Genomic DNA, 15,835 nt, shown 5'->3' with positions numbered 1-15,835 from the left:
CTCCTCTGGTATTTTGACCATGCCCTGTATGACGTCAGCATGTGAAACTGACCTGGGCTCAGATGTAACCTGGTCCCGCCCGTTTGTCCCGCTGCTCAGACGTCAGTATGTGGGTGCAGCAGCCGTGCAGCATGCGTCACGCTGAGCAACATCAGCAGCAGCGGCGCCGCTTCAGCTCAGTACAACACGGAGGAAGCTCTGATCATTCCTCACCTCTCCTTCCCTCTTCTGGATGTCGTCAGCTTTGTCTCCGGCGTACGCCGACTGCAGACGGACGGCGTCCTCCTGGAGCTGCCGGACCTGCAGGGGGGGGGGGGGGGGGAGAACGGTTCAGGTTGGTCTACACTGAGCCAGAAGCAGCTCTGGGTTCACAGAAGCTGAGAATATTCCTTTAAATTCATCCTTTTCTCAGCGAAAGTGTCCCGCTGTCAGCTTCCTGTCAGCTTCCTGCCGGGCCGTACCTGCGTGCCCAGGGCCTGGATGTCGTGCTCGAAGGTGGTGTGCATCCTCTGCAGGGTCTCCACGGTGTTCTGGTCCCGGCCCAGCTCCTCGGGCAGCTTCTTGTGCTTGTCCAGGATGCGGTTGAGGATCTCCTTGGCGTCGTGGTAGAACTTGTGCAGCTCGTAGGAGGCGGCGAGGATCTGCGTGCGCGTGTCGATGAGCTCCATCAGGTCGGCCCAGGCCTCGTTCAGCCCGTCCTTCCACTCGGCGATGGTGGCGGCGTCCGTGTGGCCCGCGTTGATCAGCTCGTCCGCCAGCTTGTTCACGCCGTCCACGCGCTCCTGCCCGATGGTGCCGGTGTCGCGGGCGAATTCCCGGAAACGCTCCTGCAGCATCTGGTAGGAGGAGGAGAAGGTTAAAGGTCACGTGGAGGAAGAGCCGGTCCTGGCTACGTCCAGTAAGACATAAAAACATGCTGTGAAGTTATGAGGACCGTGATTCAGCCAATCAGGACATCAGGAGACCATCAGGGGTCTAAAGAAGTCTTTAATGGTCATAAAACTTCCTCACAGGACCTCCAGAAAACTGAAGAGGAAACAACTGGATTTATTTAATGCATACTCGGTATGAGGGATCAGGCCAGCTGACAGCTTTGCTAGGGCCCGGGACAACGCAGTCTTTTTGGGCCCCCCACTCTACACCTGCCGCCGCCACCACACACACACACACACACACACACACACACACACACACACACACACACACACAAAGTCAACTTAACTGTGTACTTCATGTCCTGGAAATCTTTGTATTTTATATTGGATATTTTCAACCCATCTATTGAATTTAGTGCACTAGTTGATCTTTTCTTCATCAGAGAACAGCAAGCACTGCAGCCAAAATATGGCCTTTTTTGACCTGCTGTATATCAGCCAGTCCCTAAGCTTGATGTATCATGAAACTGTTGACCTTCCGGGTTTTGTGATTTTTATTTTACTATTACAATTAAATAATAATAATAATAATCTTCCTCTTATATCTTTCAACCTTATTCAATTTTGTCTGTGTTGTGTGCACCTGCCTGTTGCTTTAATCCCATAAATTTCCAAGTGCTGGGATAAATAAAGGATTAGTAAATGTTATTTTATCTTAAATAACACTTTTTAATGGGATATATGTACTGGGTTCTTTCAAGGTCTTAATTACATTTTCTGTGTGGGCTCCAGTAACATATGATAGATAATATCTACTTTGAAAGTTAACATGAACTGCTGCTGAAGATGACCACTCTGATCTACCTGGATGTTCTCTGGAGGACTGAAACGCCTCAGTCAGTGACGTCAGTCTGTGGGACTGTCGGGGCAATGAGAGAAGATTCGTCTCCTCTCTCCGTTCGTTGCTCAACGTTTTCTTGCTCACGGTTTTTCCCGTGCTTATATAAATTTGTTATGTTAACACTGAATTTAACCGGCTTTTTACAAACCATACAGCCCGATTTCATTTACGGTATTACATTTTAGCCAAATGGCGCTTCTTTCCCTGTTCATGTTTTTTCCGCTCGTGCAGTCCCTCTCTTTCTCCGAGTCTGATTTGAACAGCATTGTAATGCTACAATGTCTGCATGAAAGCTGCTGAGTTTGCTTAGAGAGAAACTCTGGACCAACCTGATGGGAGGATTTAAGTAGACTGACTGTGGAAGAGCCTCGAAATTATAAAAGTAGTTATAACAGTAAATAGTTTTTTCTATGTCTCTAAAACCCCACCAGGAAAAGACTGGAGTTTAAAAGATAAACTACAACAAAGAAAGCTGGAACTATGGAGTAAAATAAAACTAAAACCAGCTTTAAGGCACGGTGGTTTGGAGCTTTGGGGAAACTAGTCTCTGAAATGGTAAAAATCTGGTGGAGGGTTTTGGTTCTGGTTCAGTTTCCAAACACAAATAATTAGAAACTTTCTTAACCTTAAATAAATAAAATGTAAAAAATCCTAAACATTGTGAGGAAAACAGGTTCTGCCTGCATGAAATCCCCCAAAACATCCAACAGATGAAAAACTGCACCAAGACGTGTTAAAACATGTTTAACTGTTCAGGATATCGTAGTTCAGCTAAAAAGGCAGGAAATGATTTCTGAGTGAAAACTCTTCATGTTTTTGTTCATTATTGTGGTAAATTAATCATTTCCAAACATTTTCTCAATTAATAGAATCTAAACATTATACATGTTCAGCTTGTTCATATCTCTGTTTTCAGACTTTAGTTTTTGCTTTGGCAGCATATTTCCTTTATGATGCGTGCAGAACTAGACCAACCAGAACCCACCGTGACGTGCTCGTAGTCCTGACCCAGCTCATGGGAGCCGGCCACCACCTCCCGCTCTGCGATCCACTGCTCCAAGTCGTCCACCTCCCTGTTGAGCTGGAAGAGGCGGAACCGCTCGTCCAGCTTCCCCCGCCGCTCCTCCGCCAGGTCCTTCAGGCCCGCGTACAGCTTGTCCACCTGGGACTGACGCATGCCGATGCGCTCGCTGCCGAGGAGGGAGGGACATCAGAGGACATGAGAGGGACATGAGAGGAACATCAGAGGAACATGAGAGGAACATCAGAGGAACATCAGAGGGACATCAGAGGAACATGAGAGGGACATCAGAGGAACATGAGAGGAACATCAGAGGAACATCACAGAGACATCACAGGGACATCAGAGGAACATCAGAGGGACATGAGAGGAACATCAGAGGAACATCAGAGGGACATCAGAGGAACATGAGAGGGACATCAGAGGAACATGAGAGGAACATCAGAGGAACATCACAGAGACATCACAGGGACATCAGAGGAACATCAGAGGGACATGAGAGGGACATCAGAGGAACATGAGAGGAACATCAGAGGAACATCAGAGGGACATCAGAGGGACATCAGAGGACATCGCAGGAACATCAGAGGAACATCAGAGGACATCAGAGGAACATCACAGGGACATCAGAGGAACATGAGAGGAACATCAGAGGGACATCAGAGGACATCAGAGGAACATCACAGGGACATCAGAGGACATCAGAGGAACATCACAGGGACATCAGAGGAACATGAGAGGACATGAGAGGACATCAGAGGAACATCAGAGGAACATCAGAGGACATCAGAGGACATGAGAGAACATCAGAGGAACATCAGAGAACATCAGAGGAACATCAGAGGAACATCAGAGGAACACAAGACGGACATCAGAGGACATCAGTGGACCTTTGCTCCCTGCAGGTTCCAGTCTGAACCATGAAAACCATCTGATGAAATCATCTTGAGCCTGACCTGTCGGGGTGTTCTGCAGCCACCAGGCCCCGGCTGGTGCTGGACAGCTGGTGGACGGTGTCGGCGTAGTCCTCCACGGCCTGCTCCAGGATCTGGTGCTTCTTCAGCATGGCCACGGAGCTCTGCTCGTCCTGAGGACACAGACACACGGTGCTGAGTGAGGCTGAAGGCTTCATCACAGCCGAGCACGGCGACGGGAAACGATACGGAGAGGAGGAAGTGAAAGGAACAGGAGAAACAGAGAAGCTGGGGGTTCTCACTCTGAAAAAAATGACATTAAAACAAAGTTAAACAGGTAAAAAAAGACTGAAGGTGAAGGAAAAACCCTGAACAAGACAAACTGAGAACAGCTGACCATGACGGCGTTACAGAAAAGTCTGAATGTGCTGGAAAACAAGGAGAAAAGGCTGATCTGGAGTTTAGACAGAATAAAATGTCATCTAGAGATAAAAGCTGAGAACACGATGAGACAGAAAGCATCAGAGCTGATAAAGCGCTGAGCTCAGCAGATTGATAAACACCGTCTGTGTTCAGCCTCTTCAGTCAGTGAATGAATAATGAGGGACAGAGAAACGTGACTCTAACATGAACTAATAACCTCCAACAACACAGGAACTAAAACCAGGATAAACTGTGTGGTGCACCACAGGATGAGGCCTCAGCATCCTGCTGATCTCTGCTTCATCAGAGAGAAACTCATTCTCCATAGCTTCTAACATCTTTACAGTGATAAAGAATTCCTGGATACACCAAATTGTCTTAAAGTGACTAGATCCATCACATCACTGTTAGCTTTTAATTTATAATATAATAATATGATGCAGAAGAGCAGCTGAAACAATTTAGATCTTTGATTAGTTTGACTCTCAAATGATTAAACTTCTCTTATCAACGTCTGTAGATAGAAATACAGACATAGATTATAGGGCAGGGAGAAAACTGCAGAAATATTAGTTTTAGCTGTTAGAGTACATTCACAAACGCATGTAAAAAAAATAATAATTTAAACAAAAAGTTTATAAAAACTATTTGAAAACTGCAACTAGATGCAAACAGGAAGTAATAAATTACAATCAGGAGAGAACATAAAAAGTCACTGAATATTTATCTACGCCGGCCAATCAGGATTAAGTATCTGGATGTAAGTGTTTAAAGTTGGTGAGTCCTCTCCTGCTGAATAAGTTCATTACATGAAATCAGAGCTGGAGCAGCAGAGAGAACGCTGGAGAACGTCGTTAGTTCTGCTGCATCCAGAGCTTAGAGAACGCTGGAGAACGCTGGAGAACGTCGTTAGTTCTGCTGCATCCAGAGCTTAGAGAACGCTGGAGAACGCTGGAGAACGTCGTTAGTTCTGCTGCATCCAGAGCGTAGAGAACGCTGGAGAACGCTGGAGAACAGAGGGACCCTATAGACTCCATGAACCAGAGGCTCACTGATGAGAACTGATTGACTTTAGTGACTGTTGCATGTTTTTAATTTCATCTGGGAACATTTTTAATTCATTATTTAACAGATATTATATTTTATCCAGTTTTCTATCCTCCACCTGTGACTGGAGAAGCAAATCTGACGTATTAACATGTTTATGACTGTGTTTATGCTAATTAACGCCTGCTGCCTCGTTAGATAAATCAATTAAAACTTCCTGACCTGCTTTCTTTGCCTCATGCCAGAGAATTGCCAGCTTTCTACATTTTCTCATTAGAGGCTCCTCCTCTTCCTCCTCCTCTCCTCTCCTCTCCTCCTCCCTCTCCTCCTCTCTTCCCCTCCTCCTCTCCTCTCCTCCTCTCTTCCTCCTCCCTCTCCTCCTCCTCCCTCTCCTCCTCCTCCTCCCCCTCCTCCTCCTCCTCCTCCTCTCCTCTCCTCTCCTCTCCTCTCCTCTCCCTCTCCTCCTCACCTTGGCCTTCTCCTCAGACATCATGTAGAGCTCCTCCTCCTCCTCCTCTCCTCTCCTCTCCTCCCCCCCCCTCCTCCTCCTCCTCCCCCTCCTCCTCCTCCTCCTCACCTTGGCCTTCTCCTCAGACATCATGTAGAGCTCCTCCTCCTCCTCCTCTCCTCTCCTCTCCTCCCCCCCCCTCCTCCTCCTCCTCCCCCTCCTCCTCCTCCTCCTCACCTTGGCCTTCTCCTCAGACATCATGTATAGCTCTTCCTCTCCTCCTCCTCCTCCTCCTCCTCCTCCTCTCCTCCTCCCCCCCTCCTCCTCCTCACCTTGGCCTTCTCCTCAGACATCATGTAGAGCTCCTGCTCTCCTCTCCTTCCCCCCCCCCTCCCCCTCCCCCCCCCCCCCCCTCCTCCTCACCTTGGCTTTCTCCTCAGACATCATGTAGAGCTCCTGCTCGCTCATCCAGGCCTCGGCCTCGGCGGCATCAAAGTAGTACTGCTGGGCCTGGTGGGCCTGGCTGAGGCGGCCGTGCCTCCTCTGCGTCTCCTCCCTGATCTGCTCCCACAGAGCCTGCAGCTCCCCCAGCCTCTGGCGGATGGGCTCTGCCGTGGGGCTGCCGGCCCGCAGCACCTGCTGGCTGCGCTGGAAGATGTCGTCGTAGCGCGGCTGGTGGCCCTGGATCTCCTTCTGCAGCGTCTGAGGGAGGATCACATCTGGGTTTTATCAGGTTCTACCAGAACACCAACATCTGCCGGCTGAGGGAAACCTTTCTACAAACTCTGGACTTAAACGCTTCCAGAATAAGACGGGTTCACACAGAACATCAGGTTCACACCAGCCGGCTGTGACAGTCACTTTCTCACTGTCTAAGAAAACGTCCTGGATGGACATCATGTTCTCCACATGCACCACACAGCAAAAAGGAACTCAAAGTAAAACTTTCTTGAAATGTATTTATCCTTGATCTGAGCAGGTAAATAAGACTATTTGCCAATGGAATAAGATTTTCACACTCAAAATAAGAACAATTTATCTCCACCGTCTTATTTCAAGAGCAGGATATCTAATTATTTTATTTTAGGGGTAAAAATGCTCATCCTATTGGCAAATAGTCTTATTTAGCTGCTCAAATCAAAGAAAATTACACTAATTTCAAGAAAACTTTACTTACTTTTAGGTCCTTTTTGTAGTGCAAGAGCGGCTGTTACCTGGTTCTTCTTGATGAGCAGCTGCACCGTCTGCAGGTTGTGTCCGTGGTCTGTGGACGAGGCCAGAGTCATCCTCTCCTCCACCCAGAGCTGGAGACACAGAGAGAGAGAGAGAGAGACCTTCAGTCTGTCTGCAGGTGAGCTGGTCCTGGATCAGCTGCACCACGGCGCTACGCTGGCTGGTCCAGGTCGGCCACGTTTAAAGGAACCGTTACAGGAAGCACATCTTATTTCATCTAAAGGACAACCTGAGCAGAGCCGGTCACCAAATGCAGGACGGAGACAGACGTCTGCAGGTCCGTCCTTCATCAGGGAGGTCTGGCTGATGTTCATGAGTTTAAAACAGTAAAGCTTATTAACGGCTGGAAAGCTGCACCAGAGGCAGAACCTGAGCAGGACTCTGATGGACCTGCCTCTCCTGGTAAAGGTTCTGGTGGTTCTGAGGAATGCCTCATTGGGTCTGGGCCCAGAACCTTCTGTCATTTAAAGGATGCATGCAGTAAAACGGATGCCTGGTATCAGACTGAGGAGCGTCTGTGACCTGCTGCTGTGGCTGCAGGGAAATCTGTGTGATGAATCCAAACATCAGCCGTGATAAACGCTTTGATCTGAAGGTTCCTTTCCAGACCAGAACCTTTAAATCAGCGCCGCCTCTTAACGAGGGGAGCAGCAGCGCCAATTAAAGGCAAACTTTGATGGATCTGAGGAGAACGTTCCTGTAAACTGACTTCTACTTCTATAAAAGCAGAAGTAGGACTGACAGAAGCTCCTCTTCCTCTTCCTCTCTATAAAGTGGAAGTGGTCCAGAACCTCCCACCAGAACCAGCGGAGGTCACTTACGATCTCGTCCTCCACGTCTCGGTTGAACTGGTGGATCTCGCGGGAGGCCATCAGGTTGTCCCGCCTCATCTTCAGCGGCGCCAGCAGAGCCTGGAACTTCTTCTCCACGGTGACCCTCTGGCCGTCGGCCTCGTCCGAGCCTTTGCCCTCCTGGCTGAGGGCCTGGGACTGCTTCTGCAGCTCCTCCACCTCCTTCTGACGCACCTCCACCTGGCTCTCCAGCATCTGCAGGAGGAGCACAGCGTGCCTTTACCACCACGTGTTGGGACATTATGAAGAGGAGATGGAAACAGCTGAGATGTTCTCTGGTAAGGCAGAATGAAGAAGCTGATATTCTCTAAAGCCATCAGGGAACTGGCCTCATCTTCTCCGACCCATAAAGCGTGTTTGCCTCTGACTCAGAGGAGAAAAAGCAATAAAGACAGGAGCATCTGAGTGATAAGCAGCTGAGACGGAGGGAAATAAACAGCAATCAGAGCCAGGAGGATAACGAGGACGTCTCACTGCTCTGCAGAAGACTACGGCTCAGACGTGATGAAGAGGCAGCAGCAGCATCAGCATCTCTGCCTGCAGCATCTCTGCCTGCTGCATCTCTGCCTGCCTGCAGCATCTCTGCCTGCAGCATCTCTGCCTGCCTGCAGCATCTCTGCCTGCCTGCAGCATCTCTGCCTGCCTGCAGCATCTCTGCCTGCCTGCAGCATCTCTGCCTGCCTGCAGCAGCTCTGCCTGCAGCATCTCTGCCTGCCTGCAGCATCTCTGCCTGCAGCATCTCTGCCTGCCTGCAGCAGCTCTGCCTGCAGCATCTCTGCCTGCCTGCAGCATCTCTGCCTGCAGCATCTCTGCCTGCCTGCAGCAGCTCTGCCTGCAGCATCTCTGCCTGCCTGCAGCATCTCTGCCTGCAGCATCTCTGCCTGCCTGCAGCAGCTCTGCCTGCAGCATCTCTGCCTGCCTGCAGCATCTCTGCCTGCCTGCAGCATCTCTGCCTGCCTGCAGCATCTCTGCCTGCCTGCAGCATCTCTGCCTGCCTGCAGCATCTCTGCCTGCAGCAGCATCTCTGCCTGCCTGCAGCATCTCTGCCTGCAGCAGCATCTCTGCCTGCCTGCAGCATCTCTGCCTGCAGCATCTCTGCCTGCTGCATCTCTGCCTGCCTGCAGCATCTCTGCCTGCCTGCAGCATCTCTGCCTGCCTGCAGCATCTCTGCCTGCCTGCAGCATCTCTGCCTGCCTGCAGCATCTCTGCCTACCTGCAGCATCTCTGCCTACCTGCAGCATCTCTGCCTGCCTGCAGCATCTCTGCCTGCCTGCAGCATCTCTGCCTACCTGCAGCATCTCTGCCTGCAGCATCTCTGGTCGTTAACGAGCTCGTTACAGGTCTAACCTGGACAGATCTGAGTCCTCCACCAGCAGGAGGGCAGCAGACGTCAGCATGTCCCCCAGAGAAGGTCCATCCCCGCAGAGCAGAGCAGGAACTGCTCCAACGGCAGATTACATAAGTTATGGAGCGGAGTGTGAATTACATAACTAAGACTTCCACCCTCATGACTGAAACACCAGCAGCTTCTGCTCAGGAATTTAAAGGGAACACAACTGAAAACACACTGAGCGCCGTTTAAAATGGCCGATTAGGACAAGCTTAGATCAAAAACAGCCTGAAAGGTGGAATTAGAAACAGATTAAACATGAACTGAATTATTATAAACCAGATTTCACAAAGAGAGCCAGACATCTTCTCATACATCTCCACTGGGTACCTGGACCCCACAGAGCCCGGCTTATTTCAACATGGCTGAACCGAACCTCCCAAACACTCCACTGGTAATTTATTCACCTCAACATCTTCATCTTTATCCGGACAGATGGCGAGGAAACATCCAGCCTCCATGTTTCTACCTTCATATGTTAACTTCATGCTGAATTTTCCTCACATCCGACATGAAAAGCTGCTATTTCTATTATATAGCAGCATTAAAAACATCTGGAGCTGTTAAAGACTCCTGGTGGATCCACACCGCCTGTCAGAGTCCAACGAGCCGCAGAGGTCAGGAGACACCAGGATCAGTTTACTGAGACATGATTAAAATGTAGAAACCAAAGGAGATGTGGGGAGTAAGATCAGGTCGGCTCCTCCCATCAGAGTCACTATAGAAAAGTGACTCATCCACATGCTTAGAAGAATGTCCATAACTTCTGTCCTTTAACAGGTTTGGGTCTTTACTGTCAACACAGAGGCAGTTTTGTGGTGTTAGCTTCTCACCAGGAACCAAAACCATCGGTCCCCCAGAGGTCTGGGGTTCCCCTAAAAACCCAACCAACCAGAAACCACAAAAACTCCCTAAATAGCAGCTTTCTTTAACTGCTTGTCTTCCTGTTTCCAAAGCAACCTGTGAAACGCCTCCATCGCCTCACCTGCTGCTTCTTCAGCATGATGTTGACGGAGGTCAGGTCTTTGCCGAAGTCGTCGGACTGCAGCTGCCCGTCCAGACCCGTCAGCCACTTGTCCAGGTCGGCGCAGCTCTGCGTGAACAGCTCCGCCTTGTTGGCGTCGAACAGACACTTGGCCTTGGTCTGGGTGGTGGACTCCAGGTTGTCCCACATGGTCTGCAGGGACGCCAGCTTCTCCTTCACCATGGCCTCCGTCTCTGGCTTCTCCGCCGTCAGCGCCTGGCCGTCCTGCAGCCATTCCACAGACGCTCACGTAAGGATATGTGGTTTAAAGGTAAGTTAGGGAGGGTTTAAGTCAGAAGAGACAGGAAAAACTAAGACTGGGCGACAAACTGGCGTATAATAAGATGTAATAAACTCAATACTAAATAAATATTAAAGAAAATGGCAAACAGGGAGAAACTAAATTAGTTAGCATGGAGCAAGATAGCCTCAGTTTGGGTGAACTACATGTAATTAAATTTGATTTAATCAGAAAATGTAGCCTGGGCTAATGTAAGATGGACTAAGCTGCAATAAGAAAGCTAAAGCTAGCTGCTAGTATAAGATAAAGTTAAAATATAACCTCAAAACGTAAAAAAATAGACAAGGTAATTGTCAAGAAACTAAATTAAAACCAGATATTAAAACCAAAAAAAAATTTAACTGCCTAAATTAGATCAATTAGATCTCAACAGACTAAGCTAAGAGAACACAACAATAAAAGCTAGGTTAAATTATTTGAAACTAAGATACAACTAATTAAACCAGATAAGCTAAATTGGTTAAATCAGATCAATTAACCCTTAGCAGAAAGTAGTTTATTAAAGTTTAGGCCTACTACCAGTATACTTATTGTATAACCTACTTAAAATGAGGCAGTGTACTTTACGTTTACTTTTAGATACTATGTCACATATACTTAACAATAGAATAGTGAAGTATACTGACTTATAGGCTACTGAAAAGTATAAACAGAAATCTAAGACTAAGTACATTAAAACTAAGATTTCAATATAAGACTTAATCTTATACTTAATAAAATTACCTTGAAGTATACTAAAGCAAGGTCAGCTCTGCAGATTAGATTTAGAACATGGTAACTACCTGAGACAAAATAAAAGCTAAACTAAGATTGAATAAAGTGCCTTTAAATTAAGAATCTACCCAAAGCTAATTTAGACTAAGGTAGGTCCAATAATTTAGGCTAAATCAAGGTGAGCGGGTAAGCTAACGTTAAATTCAGCTCAACTGAGACCATGAGGTTAGCTAGCTGATCGATGTTAGAATAAAATCAATTAGGCTCAACTTAGATACATTCAAACCAAGAAAAGACATGTAAAAATAGGAAAATCAAGCTAAATTAAACTAGAAGCAGTTTATAAAACATTAACTTTGTATGAAAATAACTTTAGGGATTTAAATCTGTAATTTACACTTTAATGAAAGTATATTTTCTTACTCAAATACAGAAAGTTTTAAGTGTTTTAGTTCCAGCAGAGATGTTTCCTGGAGCCAGTAAAGCTTTTTTATGTCAGACGTTCCTCCGCCTGTTCCCCATAATTCCCTCCTGACCTTCTCGATCTTGTCCAGCCACTCCTTGTTGGACTGCAGCTCGGCCATGAAGGCCTGGTGTTTGAGCCACTTGCTGTGGAGGTTCCTGGCCTCGTCGTACGTCATGTCCTGGGCCGTCAGCATCTTCTCGTTGATCCAGAGGGACAGCTGGAGACAGCCAGGAGGTCAGTGACCACAGCAGACACCGTCCCATCAGGACAAACATCTCTCATCGTAAGGTCCTCACCTCCTGGCAGTCCTGCAGGAACTTCTGCAGGTCCCTGTTGTCCTTCAGCCGAGTCAGCAGATCTTTTGCTGCCTGTCGGTTCTTCTTGTGTCTGAAGAACAAAACTGAAGAACTTAACCAGAGACAGCTTTCCTCACATTTATCTGAAAGTTTCCAGTAGAGACATTCTGGATCTACCTCTGGTCGATGGAGTCCACCTTCTCCTGGATGCGCTCGGCGTTGATGTTGCCGTCGGCGACCAGGCGGCGCCCAGTGTCCACCACACCGCTGATCTTCTCCTCGTTGGCGTCCATCGTGGTCATGAAGTCCTCCTGCTTCTTGATGGCGGCCTCCGCGCCCTCCAGGGTGGTGGGCATCTCGGTGTGAGCCAGGACGTACTCCTGGAGGACAAACGCAGCGAGACGTTACCCAGAGTTAAGGTCAGCCCAGACCCACCAGGCTCCAGAGAGGGGGGGGACTCTGCTGCTGATCATTCCCTGGACATTTGATCTAAAGATAGGCGCTAAAGCCCAAAAGTTAGCTGTCGTTAAATCAAGTTTTTATCACCTGTGGATTTTAGAAAAGTTAAATCTTATTTTAGTTTGAAGGACTCTAAAGGACTTATCCATGACTTCATTACATCTCTCTTGGATTACTGCATTTCATTCTATAGAGGCATGAATAAATCACAGAGGCAGCGACTTCTAATGATCCAGAACGCTGCAGAATGGCGGTTCTCACAGGAACCAGGAAGCATGACCATATAAGGCCTTGGCTGGCCTCCTTGCACTGGCTGTCCGTCTTTTATCAAATAGATTTTAAGATTCTCTCAATAACTTATTAGGTTTTAAATGGCTTAGCTGCCCCTTATCTTTGGGACGTTTTATATTTCAGTCTCTGTCCAGAACTCAAATAATCAGCTGCTTACTGCTGACTTCAGAGGAAAGGAGATCGGCCTTTTTCTGTTGTTGCTCCTATTCTATGGAACAATTTACCTTTCCAGATTAGATCTGACCACGGATCATGTTAAATCGCTTCTTAAAACTCATATTTATTCTTTGCATTTATTTGAAGTACTGTTTTGATACTGTTTGTTTTTATCAATTTGTGTTATTGTAGTTCTTCTACAGCTCTTTGGTGCAGTTTTACACCCGTTTTTAAAGTGCTCTATAAATAAATTTGACATTGACATAAAGACGTTCTGCATCTCTTTAAGGTTTCCCTTCGTTTAAATTTAACAGGTTATTACCAGCAGATTCAGACCAAACCTCCTGGTTGGGTGAGGCAGCGTCATTCAGAGAACTGATTTACTGTAACATCCCTGAAATTAACAGCTTACTGAAGGTCAAACACCAGCAGGTGGCAGCATCACACCTTCTAATCATTTAGTCTGATTTTCTCCATATTTTCATCCCCAAATCAGAAAATCTAGAGTTAGAGACCAAACTGTGGGATGTCTTTCTGACGAGCTCCATGAACATCAGCGGCCTGAAGAGCTACAGGAGGAGCATTGATTCTCCCGCCTGGATAAAAGGTTCTGCACCATGAACTGACCTACAGAACCGTGCTTCACCTCTGCTGCTGGCACAAACAAAGGTACGACGTGAGGAAGGGTCACCTGGTTGTTGAGGAAGGCCTCGGCCTGCTTGGTGTCCCTCAGGAAGAGCTGGTAGGCGTGGGACTGGGACAGCAGGTTCTGCCGGTTCTCCCACATCTTGTGCAGCTCGTTCCAGCCGGTGTCCAGCGCCTGCAGACGCTGCCTCAGGAACATGTACTGGGCGTCCGTCTGGCCCTGCGTCACCATCTCCCCCATGTCCCGCATCTTCTGGTAGTCCTCCTCGTAGTTGCGGATCTCGTTCTTGATGTTCTCGTGCTGGGCCAGCAGCTTCTCGGCCTCGCTCAGCGTGTTGGGCATGTCCTCCGAGGCGATGGCCGTCTGCGTCCTGGACAGCCACGACTGGAAGTCGTCCAGCTCGCGCAGGAACTGCTGCAGCTTGCTCGCCTCTCCCAGAGACTCCTCGCGGTTCTTCAGCGTTCCCTGGAGACAGACCGGAGAATCAGCCGACGTCCGCAGGTACCTGGAACTCACCTGTCAGACGGAGAGACGGCCCCACCTTCATCTCGTCCCAGACCCCCGTGATCTCCGCCAGCCGCGCCCTGATGGCCTCGGACTCCTCCGGGTGTTGGGATGCCAGCCGCTCCGCCTCTTTCTCCAGGTCCTTCAGCTTGTCCTCGATGGCCACCAGGTCCCGCTCCATGCCGGTCAGCTTCCTCTGCAGGGCCATGACGCCGGCCAGATCGTTGCCCAGCTCCTGGGTGGACTCAATCACCTGGAGCAGAGGGTGGATGTCCAGACGGGCTTTCTGAGGGGAACCGGGTGAAAGAGAGGTGTACGGTACCTTGGTCTTCTCCTTGATCCAGGACTTGGTCTCGTTGCACTCCAGGTGGTAGTTCTGGACCTCCAGAGCCGAGTTCAGGTTCTCCTTCTTCTGGTCCACCAGGTCTCTGAACTGACTCCACCTGAACAAAGAGAACCTCACCATCTGCGCGGTTGGAGCGGTCTTCCCCTGGTTTACCTGAGCCGGGCTGATTACCTGGTGTTGAGCTTGTCCTGCTGGGCTTTGATCTCCTTCTCACTGGGGTGTCCGCTGTGGATCAGCTGCCGGGCCACCTGGTTCACCACAGCTACCCGGGAGGCCTGGCTGTTCATCTCCGGCTCCAGGTTCTCAAACCTAGACCGGGACAAAGAGGGAACCATGAGGAACACAACGTCATGTTGTTGGTTTGAGGTTCTTACAGTTTTCTCCTGTACCGTATTTATCGGACTATAAGGAGCACCGTGAATGTACGTGCTTATGTGTGTCTTTGGCCACATATAAAAACGCACCCGATTATAAGGTTCATTACACGTTCCTCCCAAATGTCTAATATCACTCCGCCCCTCCTGTAGGGGGACCAGATGTCCTTCATTTCTGGGGACATACCCCGTTTTGGAGGACCTGTCCCAGGCAACAGCTGTCCCTGGAAATGGCCCCAATTTCGGTAAATTAAGATGGAGTAAAAAAAGTTTAGCGCAACAAGCTGTATTTACCCGGTCCTGTAGTACAGCTTTGGCAACAAAATCAGAGACGTCCCCAGTTTTCATTACAGAAATCAAACATGGCCACTTTAAGGAGGAAATACACTGACCGCATGTTTTAAAAAGCGTAAATTTACACCAGAAGCTGTAAAGTACGCACCTGCGTGATTCAGCGGAGAGAAGAACTTTTATTATGGATAACTAATTATAGAAAAGACAAATTACCAGTAATATATCCTGTGTTTAGATCTCCTAGAAGTCTGTTCCTTGACCATAGCTAATTAGAAATCACATAATTTAGTTTGTTAGCTTGTCACAACTACATCATCCATGGCGCTTTATTTTCAACAACTCTTATTGTGATACATCAGGAAGTGAACGGGTTGTTTTCATGTTTATTCCCCTCCAAACAGGAGCGTCTGAAATTAGAACATCAATCTAATTAAGGCGTTGCGTAGCGTTATATTCTGGTGTACATATTAAATAAAATGTAAAGTTAACAGCGCTCTCTCCTGAGAAGGACAGCTCTCTATCGTCTCCATCAGGAGGACAGAGTAGCTGGACTATACTGCCCTGTTTCTGACATAAGGACAAAATAAAGTTTTATATTAATTTAACTTACCAGGTTTATTGTTGCTAGCGTGTACTCTGGGCTGCCTGACATGAATGCTCTTCTAGTTTAGACATTACGGTCAGGCAGACCATTGAGCGGAGCGGCTTCGTTTCTAACCAAAGTCATATTTCTAAGCGCATATAACCACATAATATCAGCCAGTAAGTAATCAGAGAACAGGCGCACCATCAATGTGTGAGAAAATGTACGATGTAAGGATTTTAATGCGCCTTATAGTGCGATAAATACGGTATATTAAC

General features: G+C 48.1%; 1 protein-coding gene across 1 annotated transcript in view; it reads right to left on the bottom strand.

The window, feature by feature from the left end:
• Positions 1 to 15,835, bottom strand: part of LOC105917595 (spectrin beta chain, non-erythrocytic 1) — a 102,182-nt gene that overhangs the window by 17,372 nt on the left and 68,975 nt on the right. Inside the window, exons 20-34 of the mRNA XM_036126326.1 lie at positions 14,478 to 14,615; positions 14,283 to 14,403; positions 13,998 to 14,213; positions 13,502 to 13,921; positions 12,082 to 12,284; positions 11,905 to 11,995; positions 11,679 to 11,825; positions 10,089 to 10,352; positions 7,684 to 7,908; positions 6,844 to 6,933; positions 6,053 to 6,331; positions 3,754 to 3,884; positions 2,762 to 2,966; positions 462 to 836; positions 214 to 300 (exon numbers count right to left, since the gene is read on the bottom strand). Of these exons, the coding sequence (XP_035982219.1) occupies positions 214 to 300; positions 462 to 836; positions 2,762 to 2,966; positions 3,754 to 3,884; positions 6,053 to 6,331; positions 6,844 to 6,933; positions 7,684 to 7,908; positions 10,089 to 10,352; positions 11,679 to 11,825; positions 11,905 to 11,995; positions 12,082 to 12,284; positions 13,502 to 13,921; positions 13,998 to 14,213; positions 14,283 to 14,403; positions 14,478 to 14,615 (2,992 nt within the window). The remainder of the gene's footprint in view (positions 1 to 213; positions 301 to 461; positions 837 to 2,761; positions 2,967 to 3,753; positions 3,885 to 6,052; positions 6,332 to 6,843; positions 6,934 to 7,683; positions 7,909 to 10,088; positions 10,353 to 11,678; positions 11,826 to 11,904; positions 11,996 to 12,081; positions 12,285 to 13,501; positions 13,922 to 13,997; positions 14,214 to 14,282; positions 14,404 to 14,477; positions 14,616 to 15,835) is intronic.

Source organism: Fundulus heteroclitus, chromosome 22, assembly GCF_011125445.2.
Source record: "Fundulus heteroclitus isolate FHET01 chromosome 22, MU-UCD_Fhet_4.1, whole genome shotgun sequence".
In the NCBI taxonomy this organism is placed as follows: domain Eukaryota; kingdom Metazoa; phylum Chordata; class Actinopteri; order Cyprinodontiformes; family Fundulidae; genus Fundulus; species Fundulus heteroclitus.
This window is presented reverse-complemented; position numbering and strand designations above follow the sequence as displayed.